We start from the raw sequence: 17,027 nt of genomic DNA on the forward strand, positions 1-17,027 counted from the left end.
AAAGAGGGGGAGAGAGAGAGAAAGTAGTGGAAAGAGGGGGAGAGGGAGAGAAAGTAGTGGAAAGAGGGGGAGAGAGAGAGAGAAAGTAGTGGAAAGAGGGGGAGAGGGAGAGAAAGTAGTGGAAAGAGGGGGAGAGGGAGAGAAAGTAGTGGAAAGAGGGGGAGAGGGAGGGAAAGTAGTGGAAAGAGGGGAGGGGGAGAGAAAGTAGTGGAAAGAGGGGAGAGAGAGAGAAAGTAGTGGAAAGAGGGGGAGAGGGAGAGAAAGTAGTGGAAAGAGGGGGAGAGAGAGAGAAAGTAGTGGAAAGAGGGGGGAGAGGGAGAGAAAGTAGTGGAAAGAGGGGGAGAGGGAGAGAAAGTAGTGGAAAGAGGGGGAGAGGGAGGGAAAGTAGGGGAAAGAGGAAAGTAGTGGAAAGAAGGGAGAGAAAGTAGGGAAAGAGGGGGAGAGGGAGAGAAAGTAGTGGAAAGAGGGGCAGAGGGAGAGAAAGTAGTGGAAAGAGGGGGAGAGGGAGAGAAAGTAGGGGAAAGAGGGGGAGAGAGAAAGAGAGAGGGGAAGGGGAGAGAGACAGGAAGGGGGCGAGAGGGAGAAAGAAAGAGGGGTAGGGGAGAGAGACAGGAAGGGGGGGCGAGAGGGAGAAAGAAAGAGGGGAAGGGGAGAGAGAGGGAGTAAGAGAGGCAGGAAGGGGTTAGAGAGGTAGAAAGAAAGAGGGGAAGGGAGAGAGAGGGAGTAAGAGATAGAGAGGGAGAAATAAAGAGGGAAGGGGAGAGAGAGGGAGTAAAAGACGGGAAGGGGATAGATACGGAGAAAGAAAGAGGGGAAGGGGAGAGAGAGGGAGTAAGAGAGGCAGGAAGGGGTTAGAGAGGTAGAAAGAAAGAGGGGAAGGGGAGAGAGAGGGAGTAAGAGATAGAGAGGGAGAAATAAAGAGGGGAAGGGTAGAGAGAGGGAGTAAGAGACGGGAAGGGAATAGAGAGGGAGAAAGAAAGAGGGGAAGGGGAGAGAGAGGGAGAAAGAAAGAGGGGAAGGGGAGAGAGAGGGAGTAAAAGACGGGAAGGGGATAGAGAGGGAGAGAGAGGGAGAAAGAAAGAGGGGAAGGGGAGAGAGAGGGAGAACGAAAGAGGGGAAGGGGAGAGAGAGGGAGTAAAATACAGGAAGGGGATAGAGAGGGAGAAAGAAAGAGGGGAAGGGGAGAGAGGGAGAAAGAAAGAGGGGAAGGGGAGAGAGAGGGAGTAAAAGACGGGAAGAGGATAGAGAGGGAGAAAGAAAGAGGGGAAGGGGAGAGAGAGGGAGAAAGAAAGAGGGGAAGGGGAGAGAGAGGGAGTAAGAGACGGGAAGGGGATAGAGAGGGAGAAAGAAAGAGGGGAAGGGGATAGAGAGGGAGAAAGAAAGAGGGGAAGGGGACAGAGAGGGAGAAAGCGAGACGGGAAGGGGATAGAGAGGGAGAAAGAGAGAAAGTAGTGGAAAGAGGGGGAGAGGGAGAGAAAGTAGTGGAAAGAGGGGAGAGGGAGAGAAAGTAGTGGAAAGAGGGGGAGAGGGAGAGAAAGTAGGGGAAAGAGGGGGGAGAGAGAGAAAGTAGGGGAAAGAGGAGGGAGAGAGAGAGAGTAGGGGAAAGAGGGGGAGAGGGAGAGAAAGTAGTGGAAAGAGGGGGGAGAGGGAGAGAAAGTAGGGGAAAGAGGGGGGAGAGAGAAAGTAGGGGAAAGAGGGGGAGAGGGAGAGAAAGTAGTGGAAAAGGGGGAGAGGGGGAGAGAGAAAGAGAGAGGGGCAAGAGGGGAGAGTGAGAGAAAGTAGGGGAAAGAGGAGGGAGAGAGAGAAAGTAGGGGAAAGAGGGGGAGGGAGAGAAAGTAGTGGAAAGAGGGGAGAGTGAGAGAAAGTAGGGGAAAGAGGGGTAGAGAGAGAAGAGAGAGAGGGAAGGGGAGAGAGACAGGAAGGGGGTGAGAGGGAGAAAGAAAGAGGGGAAGGGGAGAGAGACAGGAAGGGGGGCGAGAGGGAGAGAAAGAAAGAGGGGAAGGGGAGAGAGAGGGAGTAAGAGAGGCAGGAAGGGGTTAGAGAGGTAGAAAGAAAGAGGGGAAGGGGAGAGAGCGGGGAGTAAGAGATAGAGAGGGAGAAATAAAGAGGGGAAGGGGAGAGAGAGGGAGTAAGAGATAGAGAGGGAGAAATAAAGAGGGGAAGGGGAGAGAGAGGGAGTAAGAGAGGCAGGAAGGGGTTAGAGAGGTAGAAAGAAAGAGGGAAGGGGAGAGAGGGAGTAAGAGATAGAGAGGGAGAAATAAAAGAGGGGAAGGGGAGAGAGAGGGAGTAAGAGACGGGAAGGGGATAGAGAGAGAGAAAGAAAGAGGGGAAGGGAGAGAGAGGGAGAAAGAAAGAGGGGAAGGGGAGAGAGAGGGAGTAAAAAGACGGGAAGGGGATAGAGAGGGAGAAAGAAAGAGGGGAAGGGGGAGAGAGAGGGAGAAAGAAAGAGGGGAAGGGGAGAGAGAGGGAGTAAAAGACGGGAAGGGGATAGAGAGGGAGAAAGAAAGAGGGGAAGGGGAGAGAGAGGGAGAAAGCGAGACGGGAAGGGGATAGAGAGGGAGAAAGAAAGAGGGGAAGGGGATAGAGAGGGAGAAAGAAAGAGGAGAAGCGGATAGAGAGGGAGAAAGAAAGACGGGAAGGGGATAGAGAGGGAGAAAGAAAGACGGGAAGGGGATAGAGAGGGAGAAAGAAAGAGGGGAAGGGGATAGAGAGGGAGAAAGAAAGAGGGGAAGGGGAGAGAGAGGGAGAAAGCGAGACGGGAAGAGGATAGAGAGGGAGAAAGAAAGAGGGGAAGGGGAGAGAGAGGGAGAAAGAAAGAGGGGAAGGGGAGAGAGAGGGAGTAAGAGACGGGAAGGGGACAGAGAGGGAGAAAGAAAGAGGGGAAGGGGATAGAGAGGGAGAAAGAAAGAGGGGAAGGGGAGAGAGAGGGAGAAAGCGAGACGGGAAGGGGATAGAGAGGGAGAAAGAGAGAAAGTAGTGGAAAGAGGGGAGAGGGAGAGAAAGTAGTGGAAAGAGGGGGAGAGGGAGAGAAAGTAGTGGAAAGAGGGGGAGAGGGAGAGAAAGTAGGGGAAAGAGGGGGAGAGAGAGAAAGTAGGGGGAAAGAGGGGGAGAGAGAGAGAGTAGGGGAAAGAGGGGGAGAGGGAGAGAAAGTAGTGGAAAGAGGGGGAGAGGGAGAGAAAGTAGTGGAAAGAGGGGAGAGGGAGAGAAAGTAGGGGAAAGAGGGGGAGAGGGAGAGAAAGTAGTGGAAAGAGGGGGAGAGGGAGAGAAAGTAAGGGAAAGAGGGGAGAGAGAAAGAGAGAGGGGCAAGAGGGGGAGAGGGAGAGAAAGTAGGGGAAAGAGGAGGGAGAGAGAGAAAGTAGGGGAAAGAGGGGAGAGGGAGAGAAAGTAGTGGAAAGAGGGGAGAGGGAGAGAAAGTAGGGGAAAGAGGGGGAGAGAGAAAGAGAGAGGGGAAGGGGAGAGAGACAGGAAGGGGGTGAGAGGGAGAAAGAAAGAGGGGAAGGGAGAGAGACAGGAAGGGGGGCGAGAGGGAGAAAGAAAGAGGGGAAGGGGAGAGAGAGGGAGTAAGAGAGGCAGGAAGGGGTTAGAGAGGTAGAAAGAAAGAGGGGAAGGGAGAGAGAGGGAGTAAGAGATAGAGAGGGAGAAATAAAGAGGGGAAGGAGAGAGAGGGAGTAAGAGATAGAGAGGGAGAAATAAAGAGGGGAAGGGGAGAGAGAGGGAGTAAGAGAGGCAGGAAGGGGTTAGAGAGGTAGAAAGAAAGAGGGGAAGGGGAGAGAGAGGGAGTAAGAGATAGAGAGGGAGAAATAAAGAGGGGAAGGGGGAGAGAGGGAGTAAGAGACGGAAGGGGATAGAGAGGGAGAAAGAAAGAGGGGAAGGGGAGAGAGAGGGAGAAAGAAAGAGGGGAAGGGAGAGAGAGGGAGAAAGAAAGAGGGGAAGGGGAGAGAGGGAGTAAAAGACGGGAAGGGGATAGAGAGGGAGAAAGAAAGAGGGGAAGGGATAGAGAGGGAGAAAGAAAGAGGGGAAGGGAGAGAGAGGGAGAAAGCGAGACGGGAAGGGGATAGAGAGGGAGAAAGAAAGAGGGGAAGGGGATAGAGAGGAGAAAGAAAGAGGAGAAGGGGATAGAGAGGGAGAAAGGAAGACGGGAAGGGGATAGAGAGGGAGAAAGAAAGACGGGAAGGGGATAGAGAGGGAGAAAGAAAGAGGGGAAGGGGATAGAGAGGGAGAAAGAAAGAGGGGAAGGGGATAGAGAGGGAGAAAGAAAGAGGGGAAGGGGATAGAGAGGGAGAAAGAAAGAGGGGAAGGGGATAGAGAGGGAGAGAGAAAGACAGGAAGGGGATAGAGAGGGAGAAAGAAAGAGGGGAAGGGGATAGAGAGGGGGAGAGAGAGAAAGAGATAAAGGGAAGGGGAGAGAGAGAGAGTTGTTGTGGTGTGTCTCCTGCAGCAGTATTTATCCTCCACTTTGTGTGGTATTGTGACAGCTCTGCCAAAACCAAGCCACTCCAGTGATATGACAACAACCTGAGAGGGTGTGGGAGTGGGGTGAGGACGGGGGAAAGAGAAAGAGTCGGAGGAAAAGTGAGATGGAGGAGGAGAGAAATAGACAGTAGAGGAGAGAGGGATAGAGGGAGAGAGGGAGAGACAGTAAGTCTGCTTGACTCATTGATATGATGTCAGCTCCTGAGCCAGGGAGAGACTAGAGCTGTGCTGACATGTTCCAGCAGGCAGAGAGGAATACCATCATGCCTCATAGACTCCCAGCTTTATACTGAACACAATGTTATCGAGCAGACTAACATACAGCTTCATCACAAGGCCTCCCCATGAAACAGTTTCAGCTATATCCTTTGTTCTTGTTTTTTGTTGTTGTTGGTATTACCATAGAAAGCGTTTGATGGACATGTCTGTGAACCAATTATTTATTTATTTACAGGCAGCCTGGGGGCGGATACTGAAGAGCGGCTGGTGGAGCACCTGCTAAACCCCGCCCACTATAACAAACTGATCCGCCCAGCGACCAATGGTTCTGAGCTGGTGACAGTTCAGCTGATGGTGTCACTGGCCCAGCTCATCAGTGTGGTGAGTATGTGTCTGTGTGTGGAGTGGCCCATGCTCTGTCTCTAACCCACCCACCTCAGAACATAATAATGTCTCTAACCCACCCACCTCAGAACATAATAATGTCTCTAACCCACCCACCTCAGAACATAATAATGTCTCTAACCCACCCACCTCAGAACATAATAATGTCTCTAACCCACCCACCTCAGAACATAATAATGTCTCTAACCCACCCACCTCAGAACATAATAATGTCTCTAACCCACCCACCTCAGAACATAATAATGTCTCCAACCCACCCACCTCAGAACATAATAATGTCTCTAACCCACCCACCTCAGAACATAATAATGTCTCTAACCCACCCACCTCAGAACATAATAATGTCTCTAACCCACCCACCTCAGAACATAATAATGTCTCCAACCCACCCCAATAATGTTGCTGTGTTCCTCTTTCTATTGCAGCACGAGAGAGAGCAGGTCATGACCACCAACGTATGGCTCACACAGGTCAGTTACACTCTGTCTTCACCTCCTCTCTCCTTATCCCTCTGTCTTCACCTCTATCTCCTTATCCCTCTGTCTTCACCTCTCTCTCCTTATCCCTCTGTCTTCACCTCTCTCTCCTTATCCCTCTTTCTTCACCTCTCTCTCCTTATCCCTCTGTCTTCACCTCTCTCTCCTTATCCCTCTGTCTTCACCTCTCTCTCTCCTTATCCCTCTGTCTTCACCTCTCTCTCCTTATCCCTCTGTCTTCACCTCTCTCTCCTTATCCCTCTGTCTTCACCTCTCTTTCATTATCTCTCTGTCTTCACCTCTATCTCCTTATCCCTCTGTCGTCACCTCTCTCTCCTTATCCCTCTGTCTTCACCTCTATCTCCTTATCCCTCTGTCTTCACCTTTCTCTCCTTATCCCTCTGTCTTCACCTCTATCTCCTTATCCCCCTGTCTTCACCTTTCTCTCATTATCCCTCTGTCTTCACATCTCTCCGTATCCCTCTGTCTTCACCTCTCTCTCCTTATCCCTCTGTCTTCACCTTTCTCTCCTTATCCCTCTGTCTTCACCTCTCTCTCCTTATCCCTCTGTCTTCACCTCTCTCTCCTTATCCCTCTGTCTTCACCTCTCTCTCCTTATCCCTCTGTCTTCACCTTTCTCTCATCCCTCTGTCTTATCCCTCTGTCTTCACCTCTCTCTCCGTATCCCTCTGTCTTCATCCCTCCTCTCTCTCCTTATCCCTCTGTCAACACCTCTCTCTCCTTATCCCTCTGTCTTCACCTCTCTCTCCTTATCCCTCTGTCTTCACCTCTCTCTCCTTATCCCTCTGTCTTCACCTCCTCTCTCCTTATCCCTCTTTCTTCACCTCTCTCTCCTTATCCCTCTGTCTTCACCTCCTCTCTCCTTATCCCTCTGTCTTCACCTCTATCTCCTTATCCCTCTGTCTTCACCTCTCTCTCCTTATCCCTCTGTCTTCACATCTCTCTCTCCTTATCCCTCTGTCTTCACCTCTCTCTCCTTATCCCTCTGTCTTCACCTCCTCTCTCCTTATCCCTCTGTCTTCACATCTCTCTCCTTATCCCTCTGTCTTCACCTCTCTCTCATTATCCCCTGTCTTCACCTCTCTCTCTCATTATCCCTCTGTCTTCACCTCCTCTCCTCCTTATCCCTCTGTCTTCACTCTCTCTCTCCTTATCCCTCTGTCTTCACCTCTCTCTCCTTATCCCTCTGTCTTCACCTCCTCTCTCCTTATCCCTCTGTCTTCACCTCTCTCTCCTTATCCCTCTGTCAACACCTCTGTCTCTCCTTATCCCTTATCTGTCTTCACCTCTCTCTCCTTATCCCTCTGTCTTCACCTCTCTCTCCTTATCCCTCTGTCTTCACCTCTCTCTCCTTATCCCTCTGTCTTCACCTCTCTCTCCTTATCCCTCTGTCTTCACCTCTCTGTCCTTATTATCCCTCTGTCTTCACCTCTATCTCCTTATCCCTCTGTCTTCACCTTTCTCTCCTTATCCCTCTGTCTTCACCTCTCTTTCCTTATCTCTCTGTCTTCACCTCATCTCTCATTATCCCTTTGTCTTCACCTCTCTCTCCTTATCCCTCTGTCTTCACCTCTATCTCCTTATCCCTCTGTCTTCACCTTTCTCTCCTTATCCCTCTGTCTTCACCTTTCTCTCCTTATCCCTCTGTCTTCACCTCTCTCTCCTTATCCCTCTGTCTTCACCTCTATCTCCTTATCCCTCTGTCTTCACCTCTCTCTCCTTATCCCTCTGTCGTCACCTCTCTCTCCTTATCCCTCTGTCTTCACCTCTCTCTCCTTATCCCTCTGTCTTCACCTCTCTCTCCTTATCCCTCTGTCTTCACCTTTCTCTCCTTATCCCTCTGTCTTCACCTCTCTCTCCTTATCCCTCTGTCTTCACCTCTCTCTCCTTATCCCTCTGTCTTCACCTCTCTCTCCTTATCCCTCTGTCTTCACCTTTCTCTCATTATCCCTCTGTCTTCACCTATCTCCGTATCCCTCTGTCTTCACCTCTCTCTCTCCTTATCCCTCTGTCAACACTCTCTCTCTCCTTATCCCTCTGTCTTCACCTCTCTCTCCTTAGCCCTCTGTCTTCACCTCTCTCTCCTTATCCCTCTGTCTTCACCTCCTCTCTCCTTATCCCTCTTTCTTCACCTCTCTCTCCTTATCCCTCTGTCTTCACCTCTATCTCCTTATCCCTCTGTCTTCACCTCTCTCTCCTTATCCCTCTGTCTTCACATCTCTCTCCTTATCCCTCTGTCTTCACCTCTCTCTCCTTATCCCTCTGTCTTCACCTCCTCTCTCCTTATCCCTCTGTCTTCACATCTCTCTCCTTATCCCTCTGTCTTCACTCTCTCTCATTATCCCTCTGTCTTCACCTCTCTCTCATTATCCCTCTGTCTTCACCTCCTCTCTCCTTATCCCTCTGTCTTCACCTCTCTCTCCTTATCCCTCTGTCTTCACCTCTCTCCTTATCCCTCTGTCTTCACCTCTCTCTCCTTATCCCTCTGTCTTTACCTCCTCTCTCCTTATCCCTCTGTCTTCACCTCTCTCTCCTTATCCCTCTTTCTTCACCCTCTCTCCTTATCCCTCTGTCTTCACCTCTCTCTCCTTATCCCTCTGTCTTCACCTCCTCTCTCCTTATCCCTCTTTCTTCACCTCTCTCTCCTTATCCCTCTGTATTCACCTCTATCTCCTTATCCTTCTGTCTTCACCTCTCTGTCCTTATCTCTCTGTCTTCACCTCTATCTCCTTATCCCTCTGTCTTCACCTTTCTCTCCTTATCCCTCTGTCTTCACCTCTCTTTCCTTATCTCTCTGTCTTCACCTCATCTCTCATTATCCCTCTGTCTTCACCTCCTCTCTCCTTATCCCTCTGTCTTCACCTCTCTCTCCTTATCCCTCTGTCTTCACCTCTCTCTCTCCTTATCCCTCTGTCTTCACCTCTCTCTCCTTATCCCTCTGTCTTCACCTCTCTCTCCTTATCCCTCTGTCTTCACCTCTCTTTCATTATCTCTCTGTCTTCACCTCTATCTCCTTATCCCTCTGTCGTCACCTCTCTCTCCTTATCCCTCTGTCTTCACCTCTATCTCCTTATCCCTCTGTCTTCACCTTTCTCTCCTTATCCCTCTGTCTTCACCTCTATCTCCTTATCCCCCTGTCTTCACCTTTCTCTCATTATCCCTCTGTCTTCACATCTCTCCGTATCCCTCTGTCTTCACCTCTCTCTCCTTATCCCTCTGTCTTCACCTTTCTCTCCTTATCCCTCTGTCTTCACCTCTCTCTCCTTATCCCTCTGTCTTCACCTCTCTCTCCTTATCCCTCTGTCTTCACCTCTCTCTCCTTATCCCTCTGTCTTCACCTTTCTCTCATTATCCCTCTGTCTTCACCTCTCTCCGTATCCCTCTGTCTTCACCTCCTCTCTCCTTATCCCTCTGTCAACACCTCTCTCTCCTTATCCCTCTGTCTTCACCTCTCTCTCCTTAGCCCTCTGTCTTCACCTCTCTCTCCTTATCCCTCTGTCTTCACCTCCTCTCTCCTTATCCCTCTTTCTTCACCTCTCTCTCCTTATCCCTCTGTCTTCACCTCCTCTCTCCTTATCCCTCTGTCTTCACCTCTATCTCCTTATCCCTCTGTCTTCACCTCTCTCTCCTTATCCCTCTGTCTTCACATCTCTCTCCTTATCCCTCTGTCTTCACCTCTCTCTCCTTATCCCTCTGTCTTCACCTCCTCTCTCCTTATCCCTCTGTCTTCACATCTCTCTCCTTATCCCTCTGTCTTCACCTCTCTCTCATTATCCCCCTGTCTTCACCTCTCTCTCATTATCCCTCTGTCTTCACCTCCTCTCTCCTTATCCCTCTGTCTTCACCTCTCTCTCCTTATCCCTCTGTCTTCACCTCTCTCTCCTTATCCCTCTGTCTTCACCTCCTCTCTCCTTATCCCTCTGTCTTCACCTCTCTCTCCTTATCCCTCTGTCAACACCTCTCTCTCCTTATCCCTCTGTCTTCACCTCTCTCTCCTTATCCCTCTGTCTTCACCTCCTCTCTCCTTATCCCTCTGTCTTCACCTCTCTCTCCTTATCCCTCTGTATTCACCTCTATCTCCTTATCCCTCTGTCTTCACCTCTCTGTCCTTATCTCTCTGTCTTCACCTCTATCTCCTTATCCCTCTGTCTTCACCTTTCTCTCCTTATCCCTCTGTCTTCACCTCTCTTTCCTTATCTCTCTGTCTTCACCTCATCTCTCATTATCCCTTTGTCTTCACCTCCTCTCTCCTTATCCCTCTGTCTTCACCTCTATCTCCTTATCCCTCTGTCTTCACCTTTCTCTCCTTATCCCTCTGTCTTCACCTTTCTCTCCTTATCCCTCTGTCTTCACCTCTCTCTCCTTATCCCTCTGTCTTCACCTCTATCTCCTTATCCCTCTGTCTTCACCTCTCTCTCCTTATCCCTCTGTCGTCACCTCTCTCTCCTTATCTCTCTGTCTTCACCTCTCTCTCCTTATCCCTCTGTCTTCACCTCTCTCTCCTTATCCCTCTGTCTTCACCTTTCTCTCCTTATCCCTCTGTCTTCACCTCTCTCTCCTTATCCCTCTGTCTTCACCTCTCTCTCCTTATCCCTCTGTCTTCACCTCTCTCTCCTTATCCCTCTGTCTTCACCTTTCTCTCATTATCCCTCTGTCTTCACCTATCTCCGTATCCCTCTGTCTTCACCTCCTCTCTCCTTATCCCTCTGTCAACACCTCTCTCTCCTTATCCCTCTGTCTTCACCTCTCTCTCCTTAGCCCTCTGTCTTCACCTCTCTCTCCTTATCCCTCTGTCTTCACCTCCTCTCTCCTTATCCCTCTTTCTTCACCTCTCTCTCCTTATCCCTCTGTCTTCACCTCTATCTCCTTATCCCTCTGTCTTCACCTCTCTCTCCTTATCCCTCTGTCTTCACATCTCTCTCCTTATCCCTCTGTCTTCACCTCTCTCTCCTTATCCCTCTGTCTTCACCTCCTCTCTCCTTATCCCTCTGTCTTCACATCTCTCTCCTTATCCCTCTGTCTTCACCTCTCTCTCATTATCCCTCTGTCTTCACCTCTCTCTCATTATCCCTCTGTCTTCACCTCCTCTCTCCTTATCCCTCTGTCTTCACCTCTCTCTCCTTATCCCTCTGTCTTCACCTCTCTCTCCTTATCCCTCTGTCTTCACCTCTCTCTCCTTATCCCTCTGTCTTTACCTCCTCTCTCCTTATCCCTCTGTCTTCACCTCTCTCTCCTTATCCCTCTTTCTTCACCTCTCTCTCCTTATCCCTCTGTCTTCACCTCTCTCTCCTTATCCCTCTGTCTTCACCTCCTCTCTCCTTATCCCTCTTTCTTCACCTCTCTCTCCTTATCCCTCTGTATTCACCTCTATCTCCTTATCCTTCTGTCTTCACCTCTCTGTCCTTATCTCTCTGTCTTCACCTCTATCTCCTTATCCCTCTGTCTTCACCTTTCTCTCCTTATCCCTCTGTCTTCACCTCTCTTTCCTTATCTCTCTGTCTTCACCTCATCTCTCATTATCCCTCTGTCTTCACCTCCTCTCTCCTTATCCCTCTGTCTTCACCTCTATCTCCTTATCCCTCTGTCTTCACCTTTCTCTCCTTATCCCTCTGTCTTCACCTCTCTCTCCTTATCCCTCTGTCTTCACCTCTATCTCCTTATCCCTCTGTCTTCACCTCTCTCTCCTTATCCCTCTGTCGTCACCTCTCTCTCCTTATCCCTCTGTCTTCACCTCTCTCTCCTTATCCCTCTGTCTTCACCTCTCTCTCCTTATCCCTCTGTCTTCACCTCTCTCTCCTTATCCCTCTGTCTTCACCTCTCTCCTTATCCCTCTGTCTTCACCTTTCTCTCCCTTTCCCTCTGTCTTCACCTCTCTCCTTATCCCTCTGTCTTCACCTCTCTCTCCTTATCCCTCTGTCTTCACCTTTCTCTCTGAATCCACCTGTCTTCGCCTCTCTCTCCTTATCCTTTTGTCTTCACCTTTCTCTCCGAATCCATCTGTCTTCACCTCTATCTCCTTATCCCTCTGTCTTCACCTTCACCTCCTCTCTCCTCTCCTAGTTAAACTTTATTTAACTAGGTAAGTTAGTTAAGAACAAATTGTTATTTACAATGACAGCCTACCCCGGCCAAACCCGAACCCGGACGACGCTGTGCCAGTTGTGCCCAGCACTGTCCCTATGGGACTCTCAATCACGGCCGGTTGTGATACAGCCTGGAAACAAACCAGGGACTGTAGTAACGCCGCTAGCACTGAGATGCATTGCCGTAGACCACTGCTCCACTCGGGAGCATCACATTGCAGTATGCGGCAGAGAGAGACACAGTTCTGTATTGTTGTTGTGAGAGACTAATCCTGGCATGTTCCTGAGTTCTGACCCTGTTCTACACAGCTGGTTCTCTGTGTGTCTGCAGCTGGGGCCTGCAACATAACACACTGCCCAGTGGACAGGTTCACACACACATGCACACGCACAGCTGTAAATGCACTAATGTGTATTAATCAGTTATGAACAGTTATGGAAACCTGTTTGTGTGTGTCTGTGTGTGTGTACACATGTGCGTGTGTGAAGGTGTTGATGGTCTGTAATTGAACAGAGAATGAGCATACGTGTTTTATGAGGCCCTTGGTCGTAGCCAAGAGGAGATGCCAAGGACACCAGTCCTGTAACGGTTTTCTTCCGTTGAAGGAGAGGACCAAAGCGCATCGTGGTTAGTGTTAAACATCTTTAATATAGACGATAACCGAGAACACTACAAAAATACAAAACAATAAATGTGAAAACCGAAACAGTCCTGTGTGGTGAAACAAACACAGACACGGAAACAATCACCCACAAAACAACAGTGAAACCCAGGCTACCTAAGTATGATTCTCAATCAGAGACAGCTAACAACACCGGCCTCTGAATGGGAACCATACTAGGCCGAACACAGAAAAACAACCTAGACACACAAAACATAGAATGCCCACCCAACTCACGTCCTGACCAACTAAAACAAACAATTAACACAATAACTAGGGTCAGACTGTGACAAGTCCTGAGCCACGAGAGCCACTGCTATCACTTTCGCCACCATTCTGGCTCTGATAATACCACAACACATCACTGTTTCACAGAGCCACCATTTTCAAGTCATATAGCATCTGGCATCATGGCTACTATGGCTCTACATGGCATACAGTGGGGCAAAAAAGTATTTAGTCAGCCACCAATTGTACAAGTTCTCCCACTTTAAAAGATGAGAGAGGCCTGTAATTTTCATCATAGGTACACTTCAACTATGACAGACAAAATGAGAAATAAAATCCAGAAAATCACATTGTAGGATTTTTAATGAATTTATTTGCAAATTATGGTGGAAAATAAGTATTTGGTCAAAAACAAAAGTTTATCTCAATACTTTGTTATATACCCTTTGTTGGCAATGACAGAGGTCAAACGTTTTCCGTAAGTCTTCACAAGGTTTTCACACACTGTTGCTGGTATTTTGGCCCATTCCTCCATGCAGATCTCCTCTAGAGCAGTGATTTGTTGGGGCTGTTGCTGGGCAACACAGACTTTCAACTCCCTCCAAAGATTTTCTATGGGGTTGAGATCTGGAGACTGGCTAGGCCATTCCAGGACCTTGAAATGCTTCTTACGAAGCCACTCCTTCGTTGCCCGGGTGGTGTGTTTGGGATCATTGTCATGCTGAAAGACCCAGCCACGTTTCATCTTCAATGCCCTTGCTGATGGAAGGAGGTTTTCACTCAAAATCTCACGATACATGGCCCCATTCATTCTTTCCTTTACACGGATCAGTCGTCCTGGTCCCTTTGCAGAAAAACAGCCCCAAAGCATGATGTTTCCACCCCCATGCTTCACAGTAGGTATGGTGTTCTTTGGATGCAACTCAGCATTCTTTGTCCTCCAAACACAACGAGTTGAGTTTTTACCAAAAAGTTCTATTTTGGTTTCATCTGACCATATGACATTCTCCCAATCTTCTTCTGGATCATCCAAATGCTCTCTAGCAAACTTCAGACGGGCCTGGACATGTACTGGCTTAAGCAGGGGGACACGTCTGGCACTGCAGGATTTGAGTCCCTGGTGGCATAGTGTGTTACTGATGGTAGGCTTTGTTACTTTGGTCCCAGCTCTCTGCAGGTCATTCACTAGGTCCCCCCGTGTGGTTCTGGGATTTTTGCTCACCGTTCTTGTGATCATTTTGACCCCACGGGGTGAGATCTTGCGTGGGGCCCCAGATCGAGGGAGATTATCAGTGGTCTTGTATGTCTTCCATTTCCTAATAATTGCTCCCACAGTTGATTTCTTCAAACCAAGCTGCTTACCTATTGCAGATTCAGTCTTCCCAGCCTGGTGCAGGTCTACAATTTTGTTTCTGGTGTCCTTTGACAGCTCTTTGGTCTTGGCCATAGTGGAGTTTGGAGTGTGACTGTTTGAGGTTGTGGACAGGTGTCTTTTATACTTATAACAAGTTCAAACAGGTGCCATTAATACAGGTAACGAGTGGAGGACAGAGGAGCCTCTTAAAGAAGAAGTTACAGGTCTGTGAGAGCCAGAAATCTTGCTTGTTTGTCGGTGACCAAATACTTATTTTCCACCATAATTTGCAAATAAATTCATTAAAAAATGTTTTTCTCATTTTGTCTGTCATAGTTGAAGTGTACCTATAATGAAAATTACAGGCCTCTCTCATCTTTTTAAGTGGGAGAACTTGCACAATTGGTGACTGACTAAATACTTTTTTGCCCCACTGTATACTGTAGCAATAACAGTTACAGAGTCCCTATTGTAAATGGTTGTTAAGGTTCTACTACAGCCCTAACAGCCATAGAGCCACTGCTATCTGGACCATTATGGCTCATAATACATCACAGTTACAGGGCTACCACCATCAAGGTCACTAAGAGCATGAGCATGTCACTAAGAGCATGAGCAGGTCACCAAGAGCATGAGCAGGTCACTAAGAGCATGAGCAGGTCACTAAGAGCACGTCAGTGACTGACCCACACACCTTCAATCATGTGTGTCTGGGAGGCAAACTCGCACACACACACACACACACACACACACACACACACACACACACACACACACACACACACACACCACACACACACACATACATACATACATACATACATACATACATACGCACACGCACTCACTGTCACACACGCGATCTGGATACCTCCTTGGCAGGCGGCCATTTCAGTCAGGATGATTAGATGTGTGTTTGAGTGAGTGTTTTTAACTGACTTACTATAGGGTCATGGTAGACATTAGTCCTTCTGTCTTACATCTCTAATTAATGGAGCTGAGTTATCACACTGTTCCTGGACAGGACAGTAAAGGTCTCTATAGGAACATATTTACATGAAGTTCATTATGGAAAGTAAAGATGCATTTCACTGAATGTTATTTCAAAAGTGAAGCTCACAGCAGCTGTTTGTGGGTCTCACACTCTTCTATGACTTTTGATTGGTCACTAATTCTCCTCTGTGATTGGTTACTAACAATCTTCTCAGCTATGTGATTGGTCACTGACTCTCCTCTCTACTTTATGATTGGTTACTAACAATCTTCTCAGATGTGTGATTGGTCACTAACTCTCCATTCTGCTGTATAATTGGTTAGTAACAATCTTCTCAGCTGAGTGATTGGCCTCTAACTCTCCTCTCTGCTCTGTGATTGGTTACTAACAATCTTCTCAGATGTGTGATTGGTCACTAACTCTCCTCTCTGCTGTATTATTGGTTAGTAACAATCTTCTCAGCTGAGTGATTGGTCATTAACTCTGTTCTCTGGTCTGTGATTGGTGTCCAGGAATGGCAGGACTACCGTCTGACTTGGGTCCCTGAGGAGTTTGATGGCATGGAGAAGGTCAGACTGCCTTCCAAACACATCTGGCTGCCCGACGTTGTGCTGTATAACAAGTGAGTTACACACACACACACACACACACACACACACACATACACACACACACATCTGGCTCCCCGATGTTGTTCTGTATAACAAGTGAGTTACACACACACACACACACACACACACACACACACACACACACACACACACACACACACACATCTGGCTCCCCGATGTTGTTCTGTATAACAAGTGAGTTACACACACACACTTACACACACACACACACACATCTAGCTGCCTGACGTTGTTCTGTATAACAAGTGAGTTACACACACACACAATGTCAATACTATTTGAATCCACAAATCACATTACAGTGAAGATCCAAACATTTTAAAGACACGGATATCTGGACACTTATAGATACAGAAAGCACCTCCTTCTCCAAACAGCTAAGCTGTCCATGACCGCTGACACAGAGCAGTACCTTGGTGGCAGTGTTGCCTTTGTCCTCTGCAGGCCGGTAATCTGAAGGCCACATACTGTCAGCCTAATAAGTACATGGCCGAGACTCCAAAATATCAGCACCACAAGTTTGCAGTGATAACCAAGGCTGTTGAGGCATGACACTATGGGCTAGTTCTTCAGCAACTGTCTGCTCTACGTAGGTGTCAAAAGAGCAACCAACTTCCACACACACACACACACACGCACACACACACACACACACACACACACACAGTACAGCATTGTTCCTCAACTCCAGTCTTCTAGTCCCTATCTTATCGTAGTCTCTTAGCCCGGTGTAAGTTATCTTATCGGAGTGTCTTAACCCTGTGTAAGCTATCTTATCAGTGAAAGTGAACTGTCTGGCCTCGATCTCCTCTTTCTCTACTGCCGTCTTACACTGATTAACCAACCGGCGGGGCTAAACGGATCAATATCTTGATCTTCTTCCATTGCTCTCCTTCTTTGTTCCCTACCTGAGGTATTTGACCCCTTCCCTACCTGAGGTATTTGACCCCTTCCCTACCTGAGGTATTTGACCCCTTCCCTACCTGAGGTATTTGACCCCTTCCCTACCTGAGGTATTTGACCCCTTCCCTACCTGAGGCATTTTGCCCCTTCCCTACCTGAGGTATTTGACCCCTTCCCTACCTGAGGTATTTGACCCCTTCCCTACCTGAGGTATTTGACCCCTTCCCTACCTGAGGTATTTGACCCCTTCCCTACCTGAGGTATTTGACCCCTTCCCTACCTGAGGTATTTGACCCCTTCCCTACCTGAGGCATTTGACCCCTTCCCTACCTGAGGCATTTGACCTGTTCCCTACCCGAGGGATTTGACCTGTTCTCTACCCAAGGGATTTGACCACTCTCTACCCGAGGGATTTGACCCCTCTCTACCCGAGGGATTTGACCCGTTCTCTACCCGAGGGATTTGACCTGTTCTCTACCCGAGGGATTTGACCCCTCTCTACCCGAGGGATTTGACCCCTCTCTACCCGAGGGATTTGACCCGTTCTCTACCCGAGGGATTTGACCTGTTCTCTACT

The 17,027-nt window shown here is 48.7% G+C and overlaps 1 protein-coding gene across 1 annotated transcript in view; it reads left to right on the forward strand.

Moving 5' to 3' along the window:
• The window catches only part of chrnb2 (cholinergic receptor, nicotinic, beta 2), a 59,226-nt gene that overhangs the window by 32,641 nt on the left and 9,558 nt on the right, over positions 1 to 17,027 (forward strand). Inside the window, 3 exon segments of the mRNA XM_065027766.1 lie at positions 4,928 to 5,073; positions 5,523 to 5,567; positions 15,428 to 15,537. Coding sequence (XP_064883838.1) covers positions 4,928 to 5,073; positions 5,523 to 5,567; positions 15,428 to 15,537 — 301 coding nt within the window.

This window comes from Oncorhynchus nerka, linkage group LG14 (genome assembly GCF_034236695.1).
Source record: "Oncorhynchus nerka isolate Pitt River linkage group LG14, Oner_Uvic_2.0, whole genome shotgun sequence".
Classification (NCBI taxonomy): domain Eukaryota; kingdom Metazoa; phylum Chordata; class Actinopteri; order Salmoniformes; family Salmonidae; genus Oncorhynchus; species Oncorhynchus nerka.